This window comes from Lygodium microphyllum, chromosome 15, assembly GCF_053477565.2.
Source record: "Lygodium microphyllum isolate KBCC chromosome 15, Lygodium_microphyllum_v1.1.10, whole genome shotgun sequence".
In the NCBI taxonomy this organism is placed as follows: Eukaryota; Viridiplantae; Streptophyta; class Polypodiopsida; order Schizaeales; family Lygodiaceae; genus Lygodium; species Lygodium microphyllum.
The window spans coordinates 21,060,531-21,078,472 of NC_141149.1; the positions used below are offsets into that span (position 1 = coordinate 21,060,531).

Below are 17,942 nucleotides of genomic sequence, written 5' to 3' on the forward strand. Positions count from 1 at the left end.
TTTCAGTATCCAACAAGCAAGCCTTGAAAAGCTTTTGAAGATTTGAAGCTTTCATTGAAGTACAAGTATCAAGCATAGTAAAATTTTATGCTACCATTGCTTGTGTTTTTCAACACAGTGCAAGTGAACTTGATTATTGATCAACCCCAATCAAGTGAAGCCATTTTGAAGCTATTTTCAACAAGCATTTTCCATCAAATCAGCAAGAAGGGGAGAAATCCAAGCATCAAAGCATGAAACTCAAGTGCTTGAAAGCATAGTATCTATTGATACTTATCAAGTCTTATTTGACACTACATTCCTTGTGTCTCTTGGCACAATTAAATCTTATGCTACTCAAATTTGAGTATTTTGGTGCTGATTTGATGCTCCAGCATGGGCAAAGACTCTCCAATTGTTCGGTTCAAAGGGGTTGGGTTTCACACTTGGCAAACCCGCATTAAGCTCATTCTGATGAAAAAGGGTCTTTGGGCCATTACCAATGGCAAGGAGAAGAAGCCTCGGGATGCGGACCTTGTAGATACTTGGTAAAATAATGATGACAAAGCACAGGCTATCATTAAGTACATCCACCATGTGGATACGTGTGAAACCTCTAATGATACATGAAAGAGATTAGATACTTTGTTTGGTGCACAATTAAAGTCAGATAAGTATGGATTACTAATTGAAATTTTCAAGCTAGATATGAAATCAAACACATCTCTTACAACTCACTTAAACTATATGAAAAGTCTCTTAACTCAACTTGCATTGATCTCAAGATGAATGAAGATATTTATATTGGTGTGTTGTTAAAAAGCTTGCCTCTTGACTATAATAATGTGTCAACTACATTGATCAACATGCCTAGTCCTAAATTGGTTGACATTAAGGTCTCCCTGCCAGAAGAAGAAAATAAGGTAAAATCCAAAGAAAAATCAAACACCTCTAAAGATGAACAAATGTTATATGTTGATACCAGGTACAAGGGGCAAGAAAGATCAATTGGTATGTGACTTTTGCAAAAGGATTGGGCACACGGAGAAATTCTATCATGCCAAGAAGAGGTGCCAACTATCTAGTTGCTCTTAAAGAAGAAGAAGACCATGGAGCAAAAGAAAAAGAAAAAGAACACCAAGAGAAGGACAAATCTCATCAGTCCTTCTATTTTGATAGACTTTTTTAGCCTTATATTGCCTAGCCCAAATGCTTCTGATATAAGCTTGTAAACACCTCATGTAACCTTGTACTTCAGCCTCTGCACACTTTGTAAGGCCCTTGTTATAGCCTTTGGATGTCCACCACGTCTTTGGTACCCACACTTAGCCTTTTTTGTGATAACCTCTGGTATTTACCATGTTTGTGGTGTGCCCACACTTTGCAAGTGGTTGCTCATTAAAGCCTCTACACACTTTGTACTTCTCTGGTTGTGATTGAGGAGGGGTGTTGAGATATTTCCTATAAAGCATTGTACTTGCTCATTTTTTTGAATGAAATGTCATAGTACTTTTGTGCTTTCAGCAAAGTGTCCATGTGTCATTGTCAAGACACAAGACTGTGTTTATGAGTCCAAGCTTCCATCTTGGATTCTAATTCACTTGTGTGACGTTTGGTCTTGATGTTTGTTATCTCATGAGCTCACTTTTCCTCTTTCAACCTCCATAGCTGTACTCTAGATCCGACATTTTTTCAATGATTGCCTGAAACTCCTGGCCTCAGAAGACATCTTCACTTACAATGCTTGCACAAAACACAAAAAGCAGCCTCCTTTGATTGTGTGAAAAAAGCCTGCTAGGGCTCTTCGCCACTTGTCCTACTCCTCCTTTACTTGCTGGAGGCAATGAAAAGGTAAAATCTGCAATTGAAGACTCAAAATGCAGCCTTGTTCCTTCTCTAACAGCAAAAATCAGGAGTGGCTTCAGCAAATCAGCTCCTTTCTTACACGCCTACGCTCGCCTCAGCCTTGTTTTGATGGCAGCCCTCCTACTCGCCCTTGATCGCTGAAAATGCAGCCTTGTGTCACACTGAAATCTCCTCTTCAGGTAGATCCACCCTTGGTCACAATCCTTTAATGCTCTGATACCATGTCAAAGTGAAGTAGTGCGAAAGCGTTTGACCGAGAGAGAGAGAGAGAGAGAGAGAGAGAGAGAGAGAGAGAGAGAGGTGTATGACGCATGGAAAATCTGCAGTAAAAAATGCTGTATAAGGATGCAGATATATACATGGGTGCAAAGAGTATGTTTGCGTATGTCTCCACCTTGAAGATCTCACTCTCCATGAACCTCGAGGGCAGTCCTAATGGTCAGCAACCTGTAAAACTGAGAGCACAACTGAGCAAGAGTGGGAAAACTGGGGCCAATAAATAGGCCACAAATAATATATCAAATAATGCAGGTCGACTGTATTAAATGCAGCTGATTGGACAAAAACTGTTCGACCTGTTGTTGTCTGACCTGTTGCAAGCTGTCCAACCTGCCATGTGTCTTGTCGCTTGCTGACGTTAGCTACTTGCCATGTGGATTGCTTAGTTCAGGTGCTAGAAACTGCTCAGATTTGCACCTGTGTGTCCAAGGAATGCCAATCTCTAACAATATGGATATTATGAATTTACTGTCTTAGCCTTTGAGTTAACCAATTTTAAAGACTATCTAGAAATCCTTGTAGCTTATGAACAAGTTGTAGGATTTGAAATAACTTTAAGCAACGTCTTGAGGACAAGACGGATTTCAAGAGGGAGGGATGTAACAAACCTTTTGTACATCAATTGTTACCAAGATATATTGGCTCAATGATTTCAAATTAATTTGATGCTCACATATTATGAACGACGATTTTTGTTATTTAAGTTTTTAAAAATATAATTAAATGTTGATTTTTCTATTTAAGGTTGGCCAATGGCCAAAACACCCTATAATTGTACTTGGTTCGTTATTGATGAGGTGCCCAAGAGAAATTAAAAGTTTAGTCGGGTGGTCAGATTGACGAGAAAGCTCAGATGACAAAGACTTTTACACTCAGATAGTCTCATTTGACTAGAAGTCCATATAATGAGTGGTTTTAGAAAGTGAAACGAGATGCTTATGATCGAATAAACAAACCATGGACCGGTGAACCTATATAATGAAGCTCTTTAGAAGCTAAATTTGACGACTTCTAAATTTTATGAGATTACTATTTTTGAAAGTTGCTCAAATAGAAATTCCGTTCGCATCAAAAGCTCTGGAATTTCGCAAGGAACAATTTTATTTGTAGCAACTATCTTCAATTCTTAAGCATTTGAGAGATTTTTAGAGTAGAAGGTTTGTAAGCTTCTTTCTCTAGAAAAGTGACATGTGACATTTAAAAGAGGATACGTGTCATTTTGAAGAGAGAAGTGTCCCTATACTTGTCATTTTCAGTAAACACTTGTCATTTGTAGTCCCTACTTTTTACTTTTGAGCACCCAAGCCCATACTTCTCTTCATTTGGAATAAGCTCTCATGCATAAATTTCAACCACATGCTTTGTATTCTCCTATCTATCTCTCATCCAAGAAGCACTTTCTACTTAGTTTGATTTAATCCAAGCACTAAAGAAAAAAATTAGCTTATTGCCTGAGTTCACATAAATTAGGGTTTCAAAACTCTAATTTTCAGAATTGCAGCAAATCAACTTTGAAGAAATGTATGTACCAAGGAATGAAAGCTCATCTCGAATCTTCTCCATCTTGTAGATGTGATTCTTTACAATAGGGGAATCTGTGACAGAAAGTTGTTGTAGCTTCAACTCAAGAGATAAGTGATGCCCGAATGTCTAGATCTTGAAGAGAGATGCTAATCTCCTCTAAATTTTTGTAGTGGTGCAGAGATGTTCAACATCCATGAGCACAAAATCTGTACAACTCAAAAGGAGAGAAGAGCAGACTTTGACATTCAACCAATCCCATAAAGCTGCCAATTTTGCGGTCATACCATCATGAGGACCCACGGTAGGTTGGTAGGGGTTGAAACAAAATCCCAAAGGTCACAATCGTCAAGGAGACTGAAACCGGTCTATGACTCACACAAAGTGGTAGTTTCTTCAATTAACACCTGGTCTTTACACACACACACACACAAGTAGAGACCTCACTCCCTCGCTCAACATGAGATTGACTCTGAAGACCGTTAGCCCATTGTTGTTAGGTACGAAAGGTACGATACGGTACGGTATGATAAAATACGATACTAAATGGTATCTTAAGATTTTATAAGGTACGGTACGATATTAGTACAATAAAAAAAAACTTGATTATTTTGGACAAAAGATAATAGAATAGATATTTTAAGTCTAAATAGCATTGCTATTAGAGTATATAAGATGAGTACTTGAGGGTAACATGCCAAAACCTAATGCAGAATGCGCAACATGCGCTACTGCTACCTACAACTTATAACTATATAGATGTGAGTGGATACATCATACATGCACAAATAAGAGAAGTGTGGGCTTGAGAGAGAGAAGGTTGAGAGAAAATGTGTGAATCTCAAATAATCTAATCTCATGGAACAATCATATTAATATAAGGAGCATTTAGCTCGCCCAAAGTGCAGTTCAAATGGAAAAGATACATCCATTAAGTTGGTACCTTATGGTACTAATACGTAAGGTACGGTACCTAAAGTATGGTATCAAACCTTTCGTACGTGGTACTAGTGTAACTAGAGAGAGCAAGAGGCTAGAGAGAGAGAGAGAGAGAGAGAGAGAGAGAGAGAGAGAGAGAGAGAGAGAGAGAGGCTTGGAGGAGAAATAAGAAAGAAAGAAGAAAAAAAAAAGAAATGAGAAAGAAAAAAAAGTTGTAGACTTAAAGTAGAGTGACCAAAAAGTGTCAAATTTTTCGTACTAAATTGTACGGATACGTACGCTACGGATCAATTTGTACTACGTACGGAGACAACCCTGATCGGCGCCCCTCTTGGTATTTCTTTATCAATTAAAAGATGGAAAATTACAAAAATGATAATGTTCAAAATACATAACCTGTGAACAATTGGTTTTCATCTCTTCTGAATAAATCCCAGCTGCGTAAGAACAGGTTGGCATGTCGAGATCAACATCCCTTTTAGGAAAGCATTTTCTATGACCAAAACTCAATGATTCCTGTGCAGAATTGCACTCTGCAGATCTCTGAAATTCACTGTTCTTACTGTCCAACATGTCCTGAATTCACTGTTCTTATTGTCTAGCATGTACAGAGTTCACTGTTCTTACTGTCCAGCAGCACACTGTTCTTACTGTTCAGAATGTGGAGAATTCACTGTTATTACTGTTCAATATGTCTTGCATTTTCTGTGACCAATACTCAATGATTCACGTGCAAAATTTCAGAGAAAACACAGAATTGTACCTTTGATGAAATCAACCCATCATGCAAAGCATTTCCTCTGAGAATAGAGAGAGAGTTGATAAGAGGAAGCAAGCTCTACCTCCGTACTTGAGTTAGAGACGTAGAAGTACTCCTCCATGACTGATTTTCTTGCAACAATCTGCCCTTAGCTCCTCAAAATTTCATTCTTCCCTTTGCCCCTTGTGCCTATTATGTTTTTTTTAATGCTCTCTCTCTCTCTCTCTCTCTCTCTCTCTCTCTCTTGGGAATTTGTGCCACATGGCATACATGTAATAAATTTTCCATTTAAACCTTCTGGTCTAAAATTCTCCATGATCGGTGTAAAATTTGACCTCGACACCAACCAGAGAATTAATCCTCGTGCAAAAACGAAGATAATGATGCGAACAAATTGTGGGGTCCAAAAATAGTAACTCCCTAAATTTTAGAGATGGTGACTCTTGTATTTCTCAAGTTGTTCTGAGCAACTTTTATCATTGTGACCACATCAAAAAGTGTAATGTGGCTCAGTTACGGTGACTTTTATTCCATGAGCATTCTCACATGTGCATCTTCTGACTTAGCCATGCTTATTGTCTTGCACCATCTCCAGTGGCGAAGCACACAGTCCCAAACCACTAGTATTCTATTCTTCAGTGCCCATTCAATATGGAACCGGTCCTAAGGCTCAGACAAACCATTAGTCCAATTTGTCCCAATGGTTGACTCTTTTGGCCACGCAAAGATCTCGGCTTATTCCAAGAGAACTCTGGGGTTAAGAAGCAACAGCAATAAAGAAAAGAAAAATACAATATTTATATAAGTAAATAAAAAAAACAACGGTAAAAAGTATCACCACCTGGTGATAGAGACACTCCATGTGGCATGACCATAGAGGATAGTTACTCCCATCTAGCTTGTTGGATGTGGAGAGAGAGGGTAGGACTTGCATCTGCTTAGGAGATGCCATCAATGCCAATTGAAGACTAGATGCCCCGGAAGAATATAACGGGACAAAGTAATAAGATGATGGTTGCTCTGAATGATTCCAAACCACATGATCTCCCCATAGCATACATGTCGGCCATAGATGTGCTTCAATAAAGTATTTGCAAGAAAACAAAGAAGATGTTGCCACTGCAATAAAGGTGACCAATAAGAGGTGTCCTCGGGATAATTGGGGTCCGTCGGGCCACGGTATAGAAGAAGATTGACTAGGGCAAGGTAGACTGTGAGTATTTGATGTTGAAGGGAACACACAATGTCGGACAAAGAAAGGGAGGAGTAAATGTAGAGGAAAATATGTCTTCAGTTTGTAATTGCAACCACTTCAAGGGTTGGTAATGTATAAGGAGTGCTCGGAAATTGGGTACGTGCAATAAACGCAAATCTGTCTTGTCGTTGGCCTGAAAAAGAGACTTCCCAGCATTGAAAAAAGGTTGCCTTGGTCAAAAAAGACCAACCATTTTGAAAGGTAGTAGAGAAAGGATGTTGTCTACTTGTAAACAGGTCGCCGAAGAGAGAATAGTGCGGCCCAACTGAGAAGAGTTGCTGCTCAGCCTTAAAGACTCCTGGCTAGCAAAAAGGAGGCTTCCCAGCAGTAAAACACAGTTTCGGGGGGGTTTGCTTGCAGAAAACGTAGGCCATGTAGGGCCTATTCCTATAGCAAGTGTGCTGTGAGCTGCTTGCAAAAAATGTAGGTCAATTTTGGTGTCGCCCATCAATAGAATGGCTATCTAGCTTGTTTGACGCCACTCGGGTGTAGTAATGGTGTTATCTAGCCTGGTAGAGGCCGCCTAGGAGCAAAACGCAAATCTACCTTGGTAAACGTAGCCTAAAAAGGGGTTGGAAACAAGCCACCTTGCCATGTTTGATTCCAAACGCAAGATTTGTAGCATGTGTGGAATGTTATAAGTTTCATTGCGGACAGTACACTCCTCTTCAAGATTTCCGGATCTCATGCGTGGCTTTGGTACCATGTGAGAGTGCGCGATAAAAATATGAAAGTGAATAGAGAGAGAGAGAAGGAGACAAAGAGAGAATGTAGGGGAGAGAAGGAACAATGTGATTGCCATGGCTAAAGGTACAAGGCTACAATTGTTAGCCCCAACACACAGCTCTACGCATTAGTGTGGGCACTAGACAGTAGCAAGGGGATGAGAGAATCAGGAGGATTGGTTGATCACGAGGGATCAATGATGGATAATGGATGATGAAAGTAGGAGGGCATGGTGCCTATATATAGGCAAAAAAGAGGGAAAATCTTAAATGTGGTCAAATCCCTTAAAAATAGTCATTAAGTGCAACAAAAGAAATGCACTAATGTGCCTTCCATCTAAAGTGTCTAAAACACAGAAAATGATAGACAAATACAATGTTAGCTCCTAATGTCCTCATCTGATTCAAACTGAGGCTCATATGCACGAGGTGACCACACAAGACGCACATGATTGCTAACAAAACGGAGCAAATGTTTTTTTGTAACGAATAAAATTGTTTATCTAGGAAGAGTTATCTCCAAGGATGGAATTCATATAGATTTTGAGAAAGTAAAGATTATTGTTGAATGGCCTTTATCTAAGTGCATGAAAGATATGAGTAAGCTTCTAGGGGTTAGTTCAGAATGAGAGAACCATATTTGAGACTTCTCTAAAATAACAAGTCCGTTGACTAAATTAACTAAGAAAACTAAAGCTTTGTTTGGACAAATGCTTGTGAGAAAACCTTTGAAACATTGAAATTGAAGATAGTTGAGAACTATATTTTGAAAACTCTTCGAGATGGGGAAACCTTTTGTTTTATTTTGTGATGTCTGTGGGGAGCAATTAATGTCAGAAGTGGATGCAACAATGGAAGCATAAACAAATGCTGAAATAAACTATTGAACACGAGATAGAAAAGAAAGAAAGAGAAAGCACAAGAGAACATTTCAAAGAAGAGAACTCAGAAGTATGCTCGGGAAATGGAATCCATATACCAATTACGAGACTATTGTGTACAATAGTAAGTCATTGGTTGCGTTGTCATTGTCATTGGTTTCCTCTTTCCATTAGAACCTTAGGTGATGAATGATTGAGCGAGGAGGGAGCCCATAATATATAGACCAAAATAGTGCCATAAATGGCAGCAGGTCGGCCAGCCTTTAATGCTGGTTGCCCAGCAATAAACACCTCAATAATCAACATAATGACCACCATAGAATGCCCAAAATACCTAGTAATGCTATGCATAGCCCAAACTCACATATGAGCTGACTAGACTACCAACACCCTCTCTCAGACCATGGGTCATCTAATATAATACAATGATACAATGATAATGACTCATCATTGTCCATACAACAAAGACCACCAAAATAGGACCATGGATATCAAAGTAGTGGGTGATCAAGCCATGATCAAGGTGCTTGGGAGAGAGCCTGATATCAATGTCGATCGTATCAAAACTTGAAAAAATAGAGAAGAATCATAACAGATCTCTATGTCTGTCAACAATGTCTTGCAGTAGCATACAAGACTATCTTGTCAAAGATGCCTTCAAACATACGTGACCATAGATATTCCCTATTCCCTATCTTTGGCCAAGATTGCCAAAGTGTCCCCTCATGTGAGCTCGGACTAGGAGCCTAGGAGCCAATCCCACTCTTTGTCTAGTAACAGCCCATCATGAACCTGGATATCAATCCTAGCTCTAGGATTTCAAAAACATGCAAGTCGATGCATTAGGAAAGTCTCTCTTTGGAACCTGTGCGATTGTATATGTTTATAGTTGAGGCTAACTTGCCTCACCTCACCACCCTCTCACAATCCCTCTGTGGCATTGGATAGTCGTGAGATGATTGCATTATATGCACTGAAAGCAAGCGGGGATGCCGAGTCCTTCCCTTGGTTTGAATAAGAAGATCCATTCCGAGCCTTGGCGAGAGGATTCAAGTCGGAGTTGGAGGAGGTAGATGACTAGGCGGAGGAGTCCATATCTTACTTCTTCTTCTACTGCTCCTTCTTCCTTGAAGTCACTAACTCTTTGCAATCCTTGCTCAAATGGCTTTTCTCACCATAGTGATAACACTAGGTCTTCGACTTCATTTTCTCATCATCCCTCTTTGAAGTTGTAAAGGCCTTACTAGAGCCATTAGATTGGGATGAAAACCTCCCCTATAACCACAAAGATGTCTCTTGCTCAAGCAACATCGAGGACATAGTAGAAAACTTATGGATGTCGATGACGTCTAAGCCCTCAAAGCATTGGTGACTCCATCAAACTTTGGAGGGAGCTTGTAGAGCACAATCCCCAAAAGATGAGCCTTTGGAAGGGTGGACTGCATGTGTTGAAGCTGGTCTTGTATCTATGCAATACAAAGTAAGAAAGATTGAATAGTGTCCTTTGGCTCGAATTTTATCTACTAGAGCGGTCCATAAAGGGTAATGATACGCATGGGCAAAGAAGCCTTGTACGACACCTAAAGCTTTGCCCAAATCATGGGAGAAGTCTTGCAAGAGGTGATGATCAAAAGAATTTCTTTGGAGATGCAACAAAGAAGAGTAGATCATTAGTATCCCATGCGAGCACAACTTCATAGTTGTCATCAAAATTGGTTGGAAGAGGAGTAGGATACTCAAGACTCTCACAAGCTCCAGACACAATGTACCATAATTGTTTCTACACAAATCATGATTTCATAATAGCCCTCCATGTGAGGTAATTAGGGCCATGTAATTTGTCATCAAAAGAATAGTAGGGAGGTGTCATCTGGAGAAGATAGAAGGAGAAAGGAAAGAAGAAGAGGAGGGAGAAAGTACAACCAACAGTATAGACTATACTAAACAGTGTTCACATGCAATGTACACAAGCTGATCACAAAACTGATTGCAAAAACAGAGAAAAGAGGTAGATTACAGCCAACAGACACTACCAAAAGCTGGAAAGTGCTGTCTCCCAGCCGGTAATGTCAGTAAATGCTGTAAACACAGCAGCTGTGCAGCAAAATGCAGATCGATCAGTAATAAAATAATGCAGAAATTGAAAACACAGCCTGTTGAACCAATAACACAGCCCACAAAAGGTGGGAAACAGTGTGTTTGGCAGCAGGCAGCTGTCATCAAGCTGTAAATAGTTTATAGCAGCCTGGAAAAGTCAGTGATCAGCGGGGGAAGACTTGTAATTAGCAGGGAACAATAACAGGAGTGTAGATCTTGAAATTTGACACCATGTTAGAACATAGTAACAAAAAAACGCATTTTGTCTTGACAAAATGCAAAACCTCGAAACATCCGAAACGTTTCATTTTGTTTCGCAAAACAGGGTTGCAAAATGAAAATTTTTTGAAAAGGTTTTCCTTTATTAAAAAGAAAATGGGGGTTGTTTTTCTTTTATAATTAACATTTTTTCCACCTTTTTGTGTATCCAATCATCTCCTTCATCTTTTTTTACGAAACAAGGTAAAAACTTTCTTTTCTTCAAAGAACATGCCGATTGTTTGTCTATTACAAACCACACTTTCTCTATGTCCTCCTTGCACGCCCTCTCACCTTCTCCTCCTTGTGCATCTCCTCTTCTGTCATCGCTTCCTACTCCATCTCTCATTCTTTTCTATCTCCACCTCATCTCTTAATCCTCTTTGTCCTCGACCTCTTCCATACACTCCTTCACCTTTTCCTCTATCTTGGGCCCCTCAGCTTAAGCAAAAATGCCGCCTTTTAAGGTTTCACTTATAAAAATCAATTTCTACGTTCACTTTACATTATGTATTATATGTATGTTGTAGTCTATACATTTTGATTTGTGATTCATGAATGCTAATTTTTAAATCAATAGTTGAAATTGATGTTTTGGTTTTAGACTTTTGACTTTTGACTCTAGGATCTAGGTGAAATGAGTGCTTTTATTTTATGGATATATTTTCTTCCTCTAATAATACTATATATGGATCTATTTTTTATCCTCTAATATTACTAATATATAATATTTTCAATTATTTTAAATAATATTTTTTGAAACCTCAAAACCTGAAGGTAGCAAATAAAACGAAACGCAAAATGAAACCTTGAAACCTTGAAACACGAAACATGATGAAACTTTTTGGTGACGATGTGTCAGAAGTGGAGGCATTAATGGAAGCATAAAAAGATGCTAAAATTAAGTACTGAACACAAGATAGAAGAGAAAGAAAGAGAAAACACAGAAGAACACTGCAAAGAAAAAAACTCATAAGAATGCTCGAAAAATGGAACCTATATATCAAACACGAGATAAATGCGTACAACCATGAGTCACTAGCTATGTGGGCATTGGCATTGACTTTCTCTCCAATAGAACGTCAGGTGATAAATGATTGACTAAGGAGGGGAGCCCATAATATATAGGCAAAAATAATGCCATAAATGCAAGCAGGTCGATCAATATTTAATGCTAGTCATTAGCATTAAATGCCTAAATAATCAGCATAATGACCACCATAAAATGTCTAGAATACCTAGTAATGCTATGCATAGTATAGACTTACACATGCGCTGACTAGATTACTAACAATTGGGATGTGTATTGACACAAGAGGGATGAGTAGTAGCTTATGACTTATGAAAATGAAGTATGACTTCTACACGATCTAGAACTTGTTGCTATAGTCTATTTTCTAAAACATTCGAGACATTTGCTACTTGGAGTGAAATTTAAGCAAAGAACTAATAATTAAAGTTTAAGATATATTTTCACTTAGCCAAATGTTAAATAATCAATAGAATAGACGACTATAGTTGTTATATGTATTTGAGTTTGATATCAGCCATGCGTTTGGAAAGGAAACTAAAGTTGTTGATTTCTTAAGTTATAGATCTATGTGTATTTGTTATATGAATTGACTTGATTGACGATATACAAATAAAAGTGTAGAACAACACTCGTAAGGACTTGATCTTTTTAAATAAAAAATTTTAACAAATGTATGATGAAAAAATTCACATGCTTAAAAAAAATCTTTATTACTTAAACCATTTATGTGTTCCTATTATGTCAAAATTCAAGAAAAAAATTCATAAAGAATGTCACGATTTGTTTTTCTTTGCTTGTCTTGGATTATTAGAATATATTTGAGGGAGTATTTAGAGTGTTAACAAAATAAAATTAAACAAAAATGTATGTTTGTTTGACTGCTACAGTTGGACATACCTAGCTAAAAGTAGAGATTCGTATTTATGGATTTTATCATAAAGTTACATGTTATTAGAGGAGGATATGTTACAATTTTTGTGATAGTTGTTAAGTTTATGAAAATGATTCATTTTTTTCAATAAAAATATTATTATTGCTCTAAATGTGATCAAATTATTAATAAAAAATATTTTATTTACATAATATATAAAAAAGTGTTGTTTCTAACAAAGAATAAAAATTTACGTCTAACTTTTGATAAGTCATAATTAAAGCCATAGGATAAAACTTAGGATGAGTATTACATTTCATCCATAGAGAGAGAGAGAGAGAGAGAGAGAGAGAGAGAGAGAGAGAGAGAAGGGGCTCCTGACGAAGAGGAGCCATGGGACCTGGGGGACGACCTAGAGGCGTCCTCCTCAGGCGACCTGCATAGGGAATGGAGCTTACGGAGAGAGAGAGAGAGAGAGAGAATGTGAACCGAGTTTTTGAGGACATATATAGGATGTATGTGAATGAAGAGTAAAATAATTGGATTGAATATTTGTCATGAATTAAATTTGTATATAATAGCTCAAGACATATATTCGTTTGAAGCAATGTATGATTATAATTATGTCTTATGTTTTTTTTTTTTGATGTTTTAAATAGAGTAGAGATTTTAAAACAATACTTGAAAAGGTGAATTGAGAATTAAGAAAAATAAAACAATACGTTAAGAAAGTACAAGAGAGACAAAATAAGTATTATGATAAAAACAAGAGAGCATTACAGTTTAATGAAGATGATATAATCTTTTCTAAAAAGTTTGATGAAGGTGATATAAATTTTCCCTAAAAAGCAAAATAATATTTAAAAAATGGATGAGAAACTAAAGAAAATGAAATAACACTTTAAGGAAACACAACAGAGGCAAAAGAAATATTATGATAAGAATAAGAGAGCAAATTAGAGTTTAATGAAGTTGATACGTTACTTCTTAAGAAAGATAAAAAATTGTCTTTTTGTTTTGCAAGACCTTTCAAAATCTTAAGCAAGATTAGCTCACTTGCATATACTTGAATTGCCATCTTATATCAAGGTTCATTATGCTTTCGATGTAAGTTTATTGAAAATGTATGTCGCTAATTTTAATCAAGTTTTTTAAGATAAGTCTAGATTACAAGAGGACGAGACATTAAAAGTAGAACCGGAGTTATTATTGGGCCGAGAACTTGATATCCCTCCAAGTTCCATCCAATAAAATCTCCTGCAAGAGACCATGCCGAGAACTCAATATCCCTCCAAGTTTCTTAAACTGAAATCCTCTTCAATTCCGGCAAATTGAGGTTCAATCCCTCACAATTTTGAAAAAACTTATTGTTCTTTGCAACCAAGAACTCTAAAACTGAGTTTGCCCCTTAGAGTGACCAAGGAGCCCAAATCAAGTCTTCTCCAGTTGCAGGCAACTCAGCCCTGTTGTAGAACACTGGATCTCACCCAATCTGCTATCCACCGACTGAATTTACATTAGCAACCTTCATAAATGACTCAAGTAAAGTAGTGGCTTCAGTGAGTTCTTCAAGATAGATACCAGTCCGGTAGGGCCCCTCTCTGCAGCCAGTTCTTCAGCTGCCCAATTCTACAGTCCTGAGAGATCCAGAGCCAGATTTATCGCACTATTTTAAACACCAGAAGCTGTGGCTGTAGACACAGTAATTTGATAGGCAGAGATGCTTGATAATCACATATGCCATGACTCTGAGCCTTGGAGCTGCAGCAGCAGCTGATTGTGTTCACATTAGAGCCGTCCCATGATCACATGACTACCTGTTCCAGTTTCAGCAGTCTTCTCTTTGGTTCTAGTGTCATTCAATCAGAGAAGTCCAGTTTTGTGAGTATGGCTAAGCTGACAGCAACAGTAGGATAAGCTCATTTATTTGATAAAAGCGTTATGTTTCTAGGAGTGGTTTTGAGACATTCATGCCTGCTTGGCTGGTGTTATTTGTGCCAGGTATGCAAGGGAATTAGACAATCCTAATTTCATTTTCTTTGTCGGGTTGGTCCAGTAAAGATCGATGATTGGCGCAACATTTCGAACCCAAGAGAACCTGGGAAATTATTGAGGCCACGCTCACTTGGAAACAACAGCGTTTTTTCAGGATTTGGTTTGGAATATGAAGTGGCAAGTCCAAAGGATCCTGTTGTGCGACTTAGGTAAGACATGCTTAATCCTTGTTCTTATTGTTTCTGTGCTTGCTTCTGCTTGGAATAACATTCGGGTTTTCTAGAATGTGTTACATGGTCACCTTTTGGTTCCTTGAGGGGGAGACCCATCAAGGGAGGCATGGAAGAAAATTCTGCTTTGCTAGTCGCTGTTGGTCCACAGAAGGGGCAACCAAGAAGTTGTGGAAGCCCTCTGTTTTTTAGGCTGTAAACTTTGTGGTATCTATTGCAACTTCCTGTACTTCATGCTGACTACGGACCTGCTCTTTTGTTCTCTCTACTTAGCTGTGCCTGAGTGTTTCTAGCAGTCTAGTTATCTGTGTATTCATGTGATCCATTTCTGCATTGTGTAGGTCTCTGCATGAGAGCCTTGGTGCAGATGATGCGACTGTAGATAAGGAAATTCCAAGAAAAGGATTTGAAGTTTGGCTTGATGAAGAAGGGCTTTTTAACTTGGATGAAGAGGGCCGTGCTGAGAGGCAGCTATGTGCTGTTGCTGCTTCGAATGTTCTCCGGAATTTTTCGTTCATGCCTGAAAATGAGATTTTCATGGCTCAGCATCGCCATTGTTTAGAAACCTTAATCCAATGTATGGAAGATCACCATACAGGTATTTGAGAGAATATTACTAGACTACAACTGATTTTTGGATATCTAATTTACAGTTTGTTTGTATTACTGCTTCATGCAGCGAAAGGCTACATGCAGTTTGCTAGATCTAATATTTAAGACACAATTCCCTACAATACTTCCAACTTAAAATAATATCCCCTTTCCTATTCAAGCAGAAGTGTATAGACAATTGTTAAGCCGAACTGGCTTGCAGAGATGACTGGTTGAACCTCTCCAAATCTGCAAGATCAGTGTGTTTTTTTGAAGACATACCTGAAATGTTTCTCTCTCCTAGTCTGACCTTAGCTTGGGGCTTGTTCTGCTGCAGAAGATGAAGAATTAGTCACCAATGCAGTTGAGACAATTGTCAACTTAGCACCATACCTCAATCTGCGGATGTTTTCTGAACGAGTTTCAGACCCACAGGATAGAACCATGTGTGTAAAACTCTGTGGCTTAAAAACTCAATTTTCTGTGCTGATCTGTCATTTTCACGTTGTCAGATATTTAGATTTTCCTACACCAAATCTGGTCCTAAATAAAACTCCATCACACTGACATGCATGTTCATTAAACAGGGAGAAAAGAGCAGTTGAAGCAATGCTGCAGATGCTGGAGTCCCCTATAAAAGCGTGGCATTGCTCTGCTGCAGAGTTACTGGGGAGACTTGTAGTCAACCCAGACAATGAACCTTCTCTTGTTTCATTTATACCGCAGGTGCTTTATTTATCTATCAACAGCTAAGTTTGACATAGCTTGGTCGATCTGGCATCCTTATTAACATAAGTTAAGGTGGATTTATTAAGTGATCAACTTCCTTGTTTTAGATTTACAAACGATTGGTGGATTTGTTGAGCATGCCTGGGGCAGATGCACAAGCAGCAGCAGTTGCAGCTCTCTACAATTTTGCTGAAGTCAATATGGATTGTCGTCTGCGACTCGCTAATGAACGATGGTATGTATTTAAAAAGATTATAATGTAAAATATCTCATTAACGCAATACCTTACATCTCTCTCTGGAAAGCCAATAAGCTGTATTGTATCCTTCTTCCAGCCATGTTGTATGTCTACCACATCCATCCCTGTTCTATATCCTGTCTTGTGGCCTCAAGCTTTCTATTTTTGGCCATGTCCTTCCATCCCTGGACCATGGCTCACTTCTTGGCTGACAACTCCTCTGGTAGTTTGCAGTTCGCTGCTTTAAGCTTTTCTATTCCCCCCTCTCCATTTTCTACCTAAATGTGTCTGCCTCCAAAGACCTTTGTGTGAGCATAGTTCTAAGGTAGCTGTTGTTTGTTGTGAACTCTGTAGTCAGTGATTTCTGTTAGGCAGTCTTGCAGGGATTTCCTTGTTGTGGTCTTTTAGTGTGGTTTATTGGGGGCTGTGCTTATGGCTTTGTAATGATCACGGAGGTCCTTGAACTGAGTTTCTGAGGGAGGGGAGGGAGAGAGGGAGGAAGCAAGGCATTTATCTGTTATTTTCGTGTTTATGACATAATAGCTACCTCTATAAGTCCAGTGAATTAGCAAAGATACTAATAGGTTCACATGTTCTTCTTTCAGGGCTATAGGAAGGCTGGTCAAAGTTATTCAAGCTCCTCATCCTTTATTGGAAGTTTGTCGGAAGGCTGCATTAACTATAGAAAGCTTGGCTTCAGAGCCGCAAAACAAGGCTCTGCTTCTAGCATATGAGAACACCTTCGCAGAGCTTGCATTTTTTGATGCTAAATTGTCCGACACATTTGCAAGGATTTTGTGGGAGTTGAGCTCTAGATCTGGTTCAAAGGTTGCAACAGCTCGTGGTGTTTGGGGCTCTTAACAGCATTGTGTGTTGTACATTATATAACTTTCTCTTCTTAAGGATGTAATCTTACTTGATAGTGAGTATGCAATTGCAAAGGCAGGAGAAAGAGGGATGTTAGTACAACACACACACACACACACACACAGAGTCTCTCCCTGCTCTTATCCTTGTCCATTCTTTTATTGCAACCATCTTTTTCTTCACAATCTGTCTTGCTTATAGTTGTCCTCTCTAGCTCTAGCAGTTGTCCTCTATAGAATGTCTCTACTATAGTTGTCCTCTCTAGCTCCTATAGACCATGGTCTTGTTGTCTCTTCCAGAAGTTTGTTTGCTTCTCACACACACACACACACACACACTCTCTCTCTCTCTCTCTCTCTCTCTCTCAAAAAAAAAAAAAAAAAAAAAAAAAAACACCCCCCTTGAAAAAAAAAGGGAGAATCCCAATCCCCAATAGTTTTAACTATCTTCTCGTAGTTTCGGTCCTAAACTTAGTCTCAAATCAAGGCCCATCGATGCTACTTCTTTGGCCCTAATTGGTTGATCTATTACTCTTTTGATAGCTAGGGCGAAATTTCTACTTCTCGTCTTTTGAGCTCTTGCTCTATTACTCTTTTGATAGCTAGGGTGAAATCTCCAATTCTCTTCTTTTGAGCTCTCCTTTTCCTCTTGCTGCCTTCATTTCCTTTTCTCCTTATCCTTTTCTATAGCCTTCTTGGATGCAACTTTCACTTTTTAAGTTGCCAGTTTAATAATGATCTTTCTTTTTTCTCTCTCATCAGAAGTGGATGATCTCAGCTGATTTGGTTGTGCTACTTGTTGTTACTCAATTTCAACTCCGACTTGGTG

At 38.5% G+C, this 17,942-nt stretch overlaps 1 protein-coding gene across 2 annotated transcripts in view; it reads left to right on the forward strand.

Moving 5' to 3' along the window:
* LFR (ARM repeat superfamily protein) overlaps positions 1-17,169 on the forward strand; it is a 40,781-nt gene extending 23,612 nt beyond the window's left edge. The window contains exons 3-8 of one of the 2 annotated variants that reach the window (XM_087693945.1): positions 14,526-14,668; positions 15,031-15,287; positions 15,621-15,726; positions 15,868-16,006; positions 16,117-16,244; positions 16,853-17,169. In XM_087693945.1, coding sequence (XP_087550071.1) covers positions 14,526-14,668; positions 15,031-15,287; positions 15,621-15,726; positions 15,868-16,006; positions 16,117-16,244; positions 16,853-17,108 — 1,029 coding nt within the window. In that variant the 3' untranslated portion in view covers positions 17,109-17,169. Of the gene's footprint in view, positions 1-14,525; positions 14,669-15,030; positions 15,288-15,617; positions 15,727-15,867; positions 16,007-16,116; positions 16,245-16,852 lie in introns of both variants that reach the window. The other variant, XM_087693944.1, reaches the window with a different exon arrangement.
* Positions 17,170-17,942: the final 773 nt, after the last annotated feature.